This window comes from Schistocerca nitens, chromosome 9 (genome assembly GCF_023898315.1).
Source record: "Schistocerca nitens isolate TAMUIC-IGC-003100 chromosome 9, iqSchNite1.1, whole genome shotgun sequence".
NCBI classification, from domain to species: Eukaryota; Metazoa; Arthropoda; class Insecta; order Orthoptera; family Acrididae; genus Schistocerca; species Schistocerca nitens.
The window spans coordinates 38,417,746-38,431,287 of record NC_064622.1 but is presented as its reverse complement, the minus strand read 5'-3'; the positions used below and the strand labels follow the sequence as shown (position 1 = coordinate 38,431,287).

General features: G+C 40.1%; 1 protein-coding gene across 4 annotated transcripts in view; it reads right to left on the bottom strand.

Moving 5' to 3' along the window:
* LOC126202873 (retinitis pigmentosa 1-like 1 protein) overlaps positions 1–13,542 on the bottom strand; it is a 97,155-nt gene that overhangs the window by 44,504 nt on the left and 39,109 nt on the right. For 3 of the 4 annotated variants that reach the window (XM_049936906.1, XM_049936909.1, XM_049936908.1), the window contains exon 2: positions 6,694–6,855. In XM_049936906.1, coding sequence (XP_049792863.1) covers positions 6,694–6,855 — 162 coding nt within the window. Of the gene's footprint in view, positions 1–6,693; positions 6,856–11,877; positions 11,914–13,542 lie in introns of those variants that run through there. The other variant, XM_049936907.1, reaches the window with a different exon arrangement.

Genomic DNA, 13,542 nt, shown 5'->3' with positions numbered 1-13,542 from the left:
TACACCCGATTTTTTTAACCTTCCTCAATACATGAATGTCGCAATATTGTGAAATGACCACAGTTCATCACATTTGCCAGTTCTCGAGTACTGACGTGGATCATTGTCTATTAATGCGTTTAAGTGGTCTTCATCAAACCCCGATGGTCTTCCTAAAAGTGAAGAGTCACTAATGTCAAAATGATCCCCCTTAAACATGGCCAATGGCATTATCCCACACACGACGCAAATGTTTCTGACTGCCTCTTCTGCTGTCAACCCTCCATTGAACTCAAACGAAAGAGAATGTCGGAAATTTTTCGATTTCTCCACTTAACACTCAACTTTCTATCGTTCGCAGCTACACTCACTATCTCCAGACGACAAAATAACAATACGTAAACTAAATAGCGACAGTGAACTACAAACAAAAATTGCAATTGATAGAAAAAGCCCTTAGCAAACTGAATACCAACATGCAAAACAAAAAAGCTACCAACTTATGAATCTGACATATCTTCTTGTCTTTAGATGAGAATAATACCGTGCCACAGTGTTAATATGGCAGTGACATCGAAGTCTTGTAATCCAGTAAAAGAGAAGTATGTTTGGTGGGGGATGTTAACTACAGCAGTGATTCACTTTGTGATGACAGGTTATGCACTGGAATTCATCAGTGTCGCTTAGCATTATATGGGCACCAGTCTAACGCCGAAATGCATAGAAAAAGCATTAGTTTCAATTTTGTGGAGTTCTTTAATGTTATCATTATATAAAGGTAATGTAATAGATACCAATTAACTTCTGGAAGGTTGTTGCAGACACTGGTTCGTTTTACCTCTTAACAATGCAAGAGCCTCAGTAGAACATTTTGGAGGGTTAACATTGTTTTGGTCCTAACGTTACACATAGTGCTGAGGCACTATTTTTCTCTACTAACGATTACGTCCATATATTTTTAGGAAGGATCACACTCTAGATCCACCGAAAGAGAAGAAGGAAGCAGGTAACAATTTCAGTGAAGGTCAAGCAATAAGTAAGTTTTTCATTAAAAAAAATAATTCTAAAACTTCAAGTTAGGAAGAAAATATGTTGGACCACATTCTGTTAAAAAGAAGTAAAATAAAATAAAAAAATACATAGCAAACTGTTGCTCGTTACGAGTCTCCAAAATAATATTGCCATTCTGAAAGTCTTGTAGTAAAAACTGAATAAAATTGAAGTACAAAATTGTTATTGTTTTATTAGTATCACGACTACAGTTAACAAAAACTCCCAAAGTCCCTTCTTGAGTGAAACACACATTTTGAATTGTAATTTATTTATGTGACGAGGTTTGGTCTTCTAGCCTTCTATTTTGTAATTCAAAAGTCGGAACCACTTGGTGTATGTACTCAGTCAGCTCAGAAAGTTTGACATTGTTACTTTGTTAATTTTGTTGTAAGAATTTTTACTTGTTTCTTATGTTTAGCGTCTTTGGGATCCTAGTCTGTGATATAAGGTAGCAAAAGACACACATCTGCTCCCAAAACTTCGGCAGGTACTTTTTGACGAAGCCGATGCTAACGTACGATAGTAGGGACAGTGTTAAAAGTAATCAATTTTGTAGAATATGTTAGCAATTTTTTTAGCCATATCTCAGATTACGTATGTAAAAAAGACTGTAACAATTTGCAGAAAAAGTAACAAATAAGTCCACTGTAAAGCAAACGTTTACAGATGAGTTCCAGATATAACCAAAAATATAAAACACAATGACTGAAAACTGGTCTCTCGTATGTTACCACTACCTTCCACCGACTCCTTCCATTCTGCAGCACCTATAGCGCTCCAGAACGACGAGTGAGCTCTTTTGAGGGTCAGATTTAAACGTTCACTGGTGGGTTTTCTTCCAGTTTTCGAATATCAAATACAAACGAATGAATTTTCTGGATGGTTCTGATGCAGTTATTCAGCTTATAACACTACCGTATGGTACTGCTATACCATAACCTCAAAACTGGAGCCAGTTCGTATTATTGAAATTATTTTTATTGAAGCAATTATTGTATAAAGAAGCAGAGCAGTGCTATCCTCTGAAAGGATTTTAGTTGTGTTGACCGTGAAATACCTAACGGAGGTAGCTTATCGGAAGTGAAAGTCAGAATTACGTCAATATTTAAACAGTAACAAAGAATATTTTACCTATCCACACTGTTCAAAGGATAAAGAAAACGGTCGCCAGCCTAATTAGGCATAAGAATGAGTAACATTCTTGTTCAAAAAAATGGATATGAGTAACTTTAACGGACAAACACAACCTATACTTTGCCACACACGAGTGCAATGAACGTGGCACCTGGATATGTTCACATTAAAGAAAGTGCTAACAGTTATAAGAGAACATGGCTATTTGCATAATGGTAACAGAAATGACATATACTTTTGACTTCAAGGCTTGGTAAAACGAATGGTCTCAATAATATTACTATCAATATTCACTGTACAATCTTAAAATAGGCATAGGTTCAATATTAGTTTTCAAACATATTCCTATCTGACAAAAATGTAGTTCACTGCAAAATTATGAACTTGTCAAAGGTTAAGTCTCTCTCAGCCAAATACTTTCCTATTTAAAATAAAAGTTAAATGTATTTCACTAACAAATAATTTCTCACTGAATTCTGAATAAAAGAAGTTACTGTTTTCATAGATAGTGGTCTTTCTATTAATTGTTATTTATCATGAGCATAAAGGACAAACTGTGGCTCGTACATGGTGGCGCACGAAATGTGTTACCATTTTGTTTTTGAATATAAACTTTATTGTCAATACAATCTGAAAAGAACATATACTGCAATGAAGAACCGTCCGTGGAGATTTGTTTTAACTCAGCACATGCTCAATATATCCACCGTTTCGTTTCCCAACTTCCTTCAAACGAACACTGAAGTTAGTGATTATCCTACAGCACATGTCTTCCGTAATTTCACTGCGAGCTTGAAGAATAAGTCTTCTGAGCTCCATTAAATCACGTGGACGTTTCGGGAAATTTTTTTCCTTTAGGTACCCCCAAAGAAAAAAGTCACATGGATTGAGGTCTGGACTATTGGGGGGCCAATTTTGTCCGTCTCTGAAGCGACACGGAAAACCTTAGTGAAATGATCCGCATGCCGAAATGCTCGTGTTAAAACTTCAACACAGTGTTTGCAGTATGTGGCCTTGCTCCATCTTGCATGAACCACTGCGTGTTGAAGGGCAAGACAGTAGCAAGAAGCTTTGGAATGAAGCTACTGCGAAGCGTCCTCAAATAACGCTCGCTGTTCACAGTTTCTTCAAATAAAAAGGGTCCAATAAGTCCGTGACTGGAAATTGCTGACCACGCTGTAATCCTCGGAGCACAATGTTGTCGTTCATGAAGCACTTGTGGGTTTTCAGTGGCCCAAAAGCGTACGTTTTGTTTGTTAACCACACCGTCTAAATGAAAATGCTCCTCGTCTGAAAACCAAACGTTGTGAGAGTTTCTTCCCTATCCTCCGCCCACTGAGCAAACAGTAGCCTCTGCTGCTTGTGTTCTTCAGTGAGCTTCTGCGCACAGGTCACCGTGTATGGGTACATACGGAGGTCATTTTTAAGAATGCATTGAACGGAGCGTCTGAATATTCCCAGTTGCACTGCTGCCTTTCAACACGATTTCCTGGGACTTCTCTGCACCGCAGCTCTTACCGCTTCAATATTCTCCGGCGAACAAACGGGCTTAGGCTGAGGTCGCTTCACTTCCAATACTGTTCCTTCCTGTACAAATTTATTGTACAACCTGTGGATGGTCTTCTTGCAAGGGACTCATCATGTATTAAACTGTTGTCGAAAACGCCTCTGAGTCACTACAAGGCTTTTCGTTTCATGAAAAAGTAACACAATTGCCGATCGTTGCTGTGTAGTCAGTCTTCCATCGTCAGCCATTGCACCTTACTAGTCTCCTAGCGGCAGTATCGTGAATTACACGTCAGTTTGTAACTCATTTCTTTTTCCAGGCTCTGCTGGTACCAAAGACCTTGTAAAAAATAACTAGACTCACTGATGGGCTGGACGCCGTTATAGTGGTTGTAGTCTGATGTGTTGTGTAGTATTGTTGTTTATGAAGACCCTGATTCAACGTTGTATATTTGTTGGGGTGTACATACAGTATTTGTTACTCGTAATTCTACTGTCTGTACGTTCCAAACAAAAGAAGTACAATGGTGAAGAGTTATGCAGCCATTAATTGTACAAATAAATTCGAGAAAGGAACGAATACTACATTTCACAGGTATGTGAATATTTTAAGTTGTTTTGTATGTCCGTGCATTTGCTTAATAAATGTTTTTGTAACCCGGTATTACCATAATGTCTCTGCATCTATTTGCAGGTTTCCTTTCTCAAAACCACAGCTGTTACAAAGATGGTTACACGCTGTCAGGAGGCAAGATTTCCGACCGACAGAATACCATTTTATATGTTCTGATCATTTTGAAGAAAGTTGGCTGATCGGTAGTGTTTTCATGGTCTAGGTTAGGTTGAAACTTCATAATTTGGTTGTGAGTTGCCAAAGCACTATGCCATATATAACGCACTTCTCGTCATAAAATCTAAAGCAAGGTAGAGTCAGAAAATATCTATTAACATAGTGGGCAAATCTTCGAGTATTTTGATGCATCTTGAGTACGTCTATCGTAAATGAACTACGAAAAATGCTAGGCGTCCAGTACATAACTTTTAGCTACGGCAGATTCCATGTAGTACGTAAGATAAATTCATAAACAGTGACTAGTTGCTGTTTGTTCATAAATTAAAAAGTATATTGTAGTAGCGTATTTAAATGAGGCATTATGTTGGCGACCTAACTCAAGGGAAGGCATTTTATAACCAAACGCGATGTACAAACATCCGAACTCCGCGCGTCAGTTTACCACTGTTATGGCCGCCGGCCAGCTATTCAATTTGTCCGCTCTTCACAGTCGACCACTCTTGCTGTAGAGATCCCAGCGGGATATCTAATGTGCGTCGTAAATTGTGAAAGAAACAATTGGTAACATACTTCGTGCGCCACCCTGTATTACACCATTAATATGCACTTTTAATACACAAGAGAAACCCAATATTGTACACAATTTGAATTGAATAGCAAGAGTAATTGAAACTTTCTGTAATTAAGGGGCTCCGGAAAGGCTGAAAATCATGAAAAGTTCAATATTTACTTGTTTGCGTTTTCTGAATCTGCAGACTATTACCTTTTAATAGATATATAATTTATTCAATTCCTAAGACTAAAAATATTTTTAAATTTTTTTTGAAATGTGTTCTACATGGGCGTGACCCACTGTGGCGCTGTTAAACTGCTGTCAAATGGTGTTATTATTAACGTCCGTGTTCATCAGGTACATTTTAGTGATGTGAGATATAGTATGTGTTGTGGCTAACCTGTGATGGTTCAATATATATCGCTGGTGTGATTGTCGATTGTTTCATGTTTATTTACTCTGTCGTTATCTCGAAAATATTCGTAATTAATTCTGTTTCTTGAGTCTCTGTTTTTTGAAGTATAATAATGAGTAAAAGTAAAGTTATTAGAAATCCTCTGAAGGCTTTTAAGAAAAGGAGAAATGTTGGAAAGCCAAAGGTATGTGTTATTACTGTAAACAATAAAGACGATAACCAAGTGAGTGAACCTAACCTCTCAAGTACACCTGCCCATAGCAGTCAAAGTGGGAAAGAAAATACTTCACAGAAGAAGCTTGGTTCAATGAGTGAAAACTATGAATGTTTTATGGGCGAATCGGATGTGAATGAAATATTTGATATGTCGGTTCTCAAAGGAATTTTTTCAAACTGTGTAAGATGTATTCATTGTAGTGAAGTTGGTCTGGAACTCTCCATAATAAAGTACGTAGGAATTGCTAGTGAAATACAACTGAAATGTGATAAGTGTTCATACATGACCACCTTTTGGAACAGTGTTGCAGTAACTGCAACTGAAGAAAATGGTAGCAAAATCTACGAACACAACAACGAGCGATGCTTGCTTTAGACAAGGAACGCCTTCGGGCTTCAGACGGGGCTGTAAAGAGTCTAGAAATACAAGCAAGAGTAAACAGGAGGAGGAACAAGACGAAGCTGGAGGAAGAGTTTGCGGAAGATGAAGATAATCCATCCTATGGACCTGGAATGCACTAAAAAGTTAATCCAACCTTTGTCGCTCGATTCCCAAAACTTTTATTTTCTCATACTAATTACATGTTTTCTAAGGATCTTCCAAACATATTTGTTTCAAACTTTCAGTAAATGTTACACAGTACCTTCTGCATAATTTAACACAGCCTTTTTCCAAAAAACTGTATATTTTTGAATATATAAATAAAAAATTGCAAAATAATGTTGTGAATTTTCATTACAACTGAAAAAAAATCATCTTTAATAACTGAACTAAAATTTTGTAAAATCCCTGTGTTAAGTTGTAGCCCATGTTCCAATAAATAATCTGTATAAAGTACAACTTCTTACCTCAAATACTTTGTGAGGAAAGATGTAATGTATAAGCGTTATTTTAACATTGCAAGTATAGGGCGTTCCGGAGCCCCTTAAGTAACTTTGTGCATTTTTAACTACTTAGGGGGCCCTTAATCTTGACCACTGTAGCAGAGCAGACTAAAAGCTGAGGACAACAGTACGAGACTGCTACCGGCAGTGTCGGAGTACCTGCTGTTCTTCGGCCTCCGGGAGGTAGGCCCCGTCCTCGCCGGGAGGCGGTGCTTTGTACAGCCCATCGTCCTCTGTGGTCGTGGCGGCCGCCCCCACGTCGCCGGCCGGGGCGCATGCGCACAACGACCACGTGGCTAGGACACACAAGGTGGCGGATACCTGCAAGGCAGACAAACCTTTCTGTAGAAGACCCTTTCACGTAAGTGGTCAAACGCTGAGCATTTCACACCGTTACTGACTCACTGCGTCTTTCAGGAAACAAGTACTGGATGTGGCTTAAATTCAAAGAAATAGTATCGGCAGCAATTGAGAGATTTATACCAAATAAATTAGCAAACGACGGAGATGATCCTCGTTGGTACACAAAACGGGTTAGAGCACTGTTGCAGAAACAACGAAACAAACATGCCAAATTTAAACAGACGCAAAATCCCGAAGATTGGCGATCCTTTACAGAAGCTCGAAATTTAGTGCGGAGTTCAGTGCGAGACGCCTATAAGAGTTTCCACAACGAAACTTTGTGTCGAAACCTGGCAGAAAATCCAAAGTGATTCTGGTCGTATGTGAAGTATGTTAGCGGCAACAAACAATCAATGCCTTCTCTGCGGGATAACAATGGAGATACTATCGAAGACAGTCCTGCCAAAGCATAGTTACTACACACAGCCTTCCCAAATGCCTTCACAAAAGAAGACGACATACATTTACCGGAATTCGAATCGACAACAGCTGCCAACATGAGTAACGTAGAAGTAACTATCCTCGGAGTAGTGAAGCAACTCCAAGCACTTAATAAAAGCAGGTCTTCTGCTCCAGACTGTATACCAATTAGGTTCCTTTCGGAGTATGCTGATGCATTAACTCCATACTTAACAATCATATACAACCATTCGCTGGACGAAAGATCCGTACCCAAAGACTGGAAAGTTGCACAGGTCGCACCAATATTCAAGAAAGGTAGTAGGAGTAATGTACTAAATTACAGGCCCATATCGTTAACGTCGGTATGCAGCAGGATTTTAGAACTTATACTGTGTTCGAACATTATGAATTACCTCGAAGGAAACGGTCTATAGGCACACAGTCAACATGGGTTTAGAAAACATCGTTCCTGTGAAACACAATTTGCTCTTTATTCACATGAAGTGCTCAGTGCTATTGACAAGGGATTTCAGATCGATTCCGTATTCCTGAATTTCCGGAAGGCTTTTGACACTGTACCACACAAGCGGCTCGTAGTGAAATTGCGTGCTTATGGAATATCGTCTCAGTTATGTGACTGTATTTGCGATTTCCTGTCAAAGAGGTCACAGTTCGTAGTAATTGACGGAAAGAATCGAGTAAAACAGAAGTGATATCTGGCGTTCCGCAAGGTAGTGTTATAGTCTCTTTGCTGTTACTTATCCATATAAACCATTTGGGAGACACTCTGAGCAGCCGTCTTGGGTTGTTTTCAGATGACGCTGTCGTTTATCGACTAATAAAGTCATCAGAAGATCAAAACAAACTGCACAACGATTTATAAAAAATATCTGAATGGTGAGAAAAGTGGCAGCTGACCCTAAATAACGAAAAGTGTGAGGCCATTCAAAAGAGCGCTAAAAGGAACTCGTTAAACTTCGGTTACACTATAAATCAGTCTAATCTAAAAGCCGTAAATTCAACTAAATACCTATGTATTACAATTACGAACAACTTAAATTGGAAGGAACACATAGAAAATGTTGTGGGGAAGACTAACCAAAGGCTACGTTTTATTGGCAGGACACTTAGAAAATGTAACAGACCTACTAAGGACACTGCCTACACTACGCTTGTCCGTCCTCTTTTAGAATACTGCTGCGCGGTGTGGGATCCTTACCAGATAGGACTGACGTAGTACATCGAAAAAGTTGAAAGAAGGGCAGCACGTTTTGCATTATCGCGAAATATGGGAGAGAATGTCACAGAAATGGTACAGGATTTGGTCTGGAAATCATTAAAAGAAACGCGTTTTTCGCTGCGACGAAATCTTCTCAGCAAATTCCAATCACCAACTTTCTCCTCCGAATGCGAAAATATATTGTTGACATCCACCTGTATAGGGAGAAACAATCACCGCGATAAAATAAGAAAAATCAGAGCTCGTACGGAAAGATATAGGTGTTCATTCTTTCCGTGCGCTATACGAGATTGGAATAGTAGAGAATTGTGAAGGTGGTTCGATGAACTCTCTGCCAGGCACTTAAATGTGATTTGCAGATTATCCATGAAGCTTTAGATGTAGACGTACGATGAGCGTCCAATAATGTGTTACTGAAAACAGGTTGGTTTTATTCACGATTCCAAATCACTGTATTATTCTCCGTTCTTCTAGCTAGAAAACCCTATTTTTCAATATACCCTCCGTTCAATTTGGCTGCCTTGCGCCACCTGACTGGGATGACGTCTATGCCCGCTTGGTATCGCTCTACTGGTCGACACCGGCGCCAACGCTTCGCTGCATCAGTAGCTTCCCAACCATGCGCTTGCTGCTTCCACGTGCATCCTTCATTGAGCCAGACAAATGGAAGTCGGAATGTGTGGGATCCGACCTGTAGGGTGGTTGAGGAATAATAAACCGAAGAAGTTTCATGAGCTCCTCTCTGGTCGGCAAACTTGTGTGCGGCCTCGCGTTGTCACTGAGAAACAGAAGTTCATTTGCATTTCTGTGGCGGAGAACAAGCGGAAGTTGTTTCTTCAACTTCCTGCGGGTAGCACAGTGCCCTTCATAGCTGATCGTTTCATCATGACGGATTACATCAAACAGAATAATCCCTTCAGTGCCCCAGAAGACAGTTGGCGTGGCTTTACCGGTTGAGGGTACGGCTTCGAAATTTTTCGTAGTAGGAGAGGGGGCGTGGGCTCAAGTCCAAGGATTGCCATTTTGTCTCCGGTTCGAAGTGATGAATCCATATCTCATAGAGCGTGACGATGTTCGACAAAAAACTGACGCAATCAGACTCTTAAAGCGCAGGCAATTCCACACAGATGGTCCTTAATTGTTATTTACGGTCTTATGGTTCAAATGGTTCTGAGCACTATGGGACTTAACATCTATGGTCATCAGTCCCCTAGAACTTAGAACTACTTAACCCTAACTAACCTAAGGACAGCACACAACACCCAGCCATCACGAGGCAGAGAAAATCCCTGACCCCGCCGGGAATCGAACCCGGGAACCCGGGCGTAGGAAGCGAGAACGCTACCGCACGTACGGTCTTATGTAAAGCGGCGAGGAACCTAGGGGACACACACATATGAGTATTCTAACAGGTGGACTATCGTATCATCACTGCCAACTGAGACGTCCAGTTGAGCAGCAATGTGTTTCACTGTGACCCGTCAGTCATCTAGAATGAGAGTGTCCGCACGTTCCAATATTACAGTTGTCATACCTGTGTGCGGCCGTCCGGCACGTGGGAGATCGGACAGATTTTCGCTGTTTTGTTGTGATAATCACGGTCGCCTCACCCAACGACTCACCGTGCTTTTGTCGACTGCCAGGTTCCCGCAGATATTCTGCAAGTGCATATGAATGCCTGCGATGCTCTGGCTTTCCGCCAAAATAATCTCAATGAGAGCTCTCTGCTTGGGGCTCACCTCCGTTACGTACGCCATTTTGAGGGCCATGTACAGCGTCACCACACCCGCCAGGTTTAGCCGAGAGCGCTAATGAGCTGCTGCCTGGACTCGGGTAGGTGCGCCGGCCCCAGATCGAACCTTCCCGCCGGATTATCGACGAGGGCCGGTGTGCCGGCCAGCCTGGATGTGGTTTTTAGTCAGGTTTCCACATCCCTCTAGGTGAATACCGGGCTGGTCCCCACGTCCCGCCACTCACAGACATTTGCAACACATCCGCACTTTTCCATGATTTCCACTAGACGCAGACAGATGGGGTATTCTGATTCCGCCCCGGGGAGGGGGGGGGGGTATGGGGTGGTGGCAGGAAGGGTATGTGCCCACCCCTTCACATTAACAATCCCAAATCCGATTTAACCACGCCAACCCCGCCCAAAATTCGGGAGAAAGGCGCAAGCGATAGAATAGAATAGTATAGCGTCACCACCCATCGGAAACTCGTGAAAATATAGGGATTGAAGCGGGAGCATTTCACTAAAAATTGGGAATTTTTTCAACCGAAATTTTCCAAGAAAAGGTAGTGTTGCAGTCCTTACTGAACGGCTCTCATATAAAGCGGGAAATTCGGGTTCGCATATTTTCATTTGTCACCAGCAGGTAATACCTTCATACCAACTGCAACTAATGCCGAAAAGGTTCGGGAAATACGAATAAATTTCTTAAATACAGAGCGTTTCAAGAACGATATACTCTCTTAATATACCATCAATATACATACTAAAATGTATTTTGTTCTCAAATTTGTCACTGCGCGACGGCTCGTGTATTTGTGGAACGAATACATTGTTAGCTTATACTCCTTAGCGGTAGATGTCGGTTGTCTCCTCTATACTTGAATACCGTCAAGTGCTGCGAAACGATTACTCTGCAGCAAAGTGTAATTCCGTGATTTCCGTCATTACAGTGCAAAGGCGTTCTAGGTTGAGGTACCAAACTGATCCTTGGAATGAATTGAACATTCGCAGATAGTATCGAAAGTTTGTAGACACAGGATGTGTATGTGAAGGAAAAAGTCCTTCCCACTGTAACCTCCCCACAAAAATTTTAAAAAGAATAATATTTATTATGAATGGAGTCACAGCTAAGTGTAAACTCCCCACAAGAATATTAATGGCAAAGACAATTAAATGAAAGCTCGCTATCTGACTCAAGTACAAGTTCCCATTAAATAATGAACGCTAATCCCATAATAATGAAACTGTAATGATAACCTAAACTCAATTCAACCGAAAAGTCGGTGTTTGCCCTGTGCGAAACGAGAATAAATTTCTTACCTTAGTGAAACTGCATGTCAAAATTCTGCTCTTATTCTGCGGCACAGCTTGCAATAGATGTATCGCCATAACTAAATTTTTTGAAGTTAACTGAAATTTTTTGTTTAAGGAAATGCAAGGGAATCAAATGATACTTTTGTTAAAAAATTGCTTTCAAAAAATCAAAATTATTATTGGGGGCGATTTTTACAGAAAATTACACTTAATTAACATTGCTAGTTGAGCGCGAGGCTGATTAACAATATACCTTATCCTGTATCTCGACCATTGCGGTGCCGACGCCCGCCGACTGCTCTCCGCTACTGCTACTCACAGACTACCCTTCGCAACTGCTCGCGACCGACTCCAAGCACTACTGAGGACTGACTACTGCAGACTGACTGACTGCTCGCTACTGCGAGTCGAGCGCAACTGCTCTGGTCAGAGATTCTACAATGTCTCAGCATCGCTGCCGCACAACATACGTGTTTCATAACCCTCCACTGGGGGGGTAAAAATTTGGCAGCGATGGTGAGTCATTTGGACTTGCCATCGTAACAAATTTTTCTTTTAATTAATTAACATTTACAAAATATTTAGATGTATCACATGAATTAAATGTTGTGCGCATGCACCGATTACAAAACATTACAGACAAGACAAAATATAAGTACAAAACAAATCAGGAAAAATGTATATACAAATTATTTGACAGATAACAAAGTGTACACACACTGAAAAATTCTTTAGCAGTTTCATAACAGGCAAAAAAAAAAAATCATGTTGACAAGTGTCATGAGTGCACATGCACTGCAGTGGAGAACATATCAGTAAAAGACGAAATGTATATACAAGAGTAACAAATGACATAAATCATAAAAGGTATACAGAATGAACACAAATCATATCGAAAATTGAGAAGAGTGCACAGGCACTGTAGTTCAGTTGAAAACATATTCACATAAGTGCACATGCACTGAAAAGCTTTTGAACATTTTCATAACAAATAAACACAAGGATAAATAATCATCAAATCACAAAAAGTATATACAATAGAGATGACAAGAGTGCACACATACTGCACTTCAAAACAAATCGAAAATGTCTTTAGTATTTTGACAACAAATGGCAAAAATCATGTCGACAAGTGACACAAGTGTACTCGCACTGGAGTTCAACAAATCGAGAAAAAATGTATAGGCCATGAACATAAATGGTGTTAGTAAAAAATGATTTTCACTATTAGGATAGGAAAGGAAAGGATTGCATCATGGTTGTAGCACTTTAGTTTGCACATAGCTGCACTGAAAGTCCATATCTTTCCACAGAATCACAACTAAGTGATACAATCTGCAGATCCGTTCCCAGAAGTATTTATCAGCGTATCAAGACAGTGAAACGTCGTGGTATCATTCCATGCTATCATTTGGCAGTACATCAGGTACACCAAACAGTGGGACCATAATAACGTCTTCATCGGTTACAGTGGTGGACAGCATGTCGTGTCAACACCACGCTCTTAAGAGGCACACCAACGTAGAATTAGTGCAAAAACCAAATATAGTGCTCCATGATAATGAGGATGGACAAGACAAATGGATGTTACAATAATTTCAGGTAGTTTGGTCAGAAGGTGAAGGACATTAACTAACACACAAGTCTTGATTAGTGATTACATAAGTAGTTTGCGGTATCCATACTCTAGTCATTGAACATTTCTGTACCATGTATTTTAATATTACAGAACATGTTCATAAAAAGTCTTAATTATAGGCACTCAGTGGCCAGCAAGTATTGAATAGTATAAAACATTAGTCATCATTCAGTATTATTCATATCATTAAGAAATCATCATCAGAAAAATGTTAATTACAATCATAGCATGAATAAGCATGGGCATTATAAGTTACATTAATTATGGGCACTCAGTGGC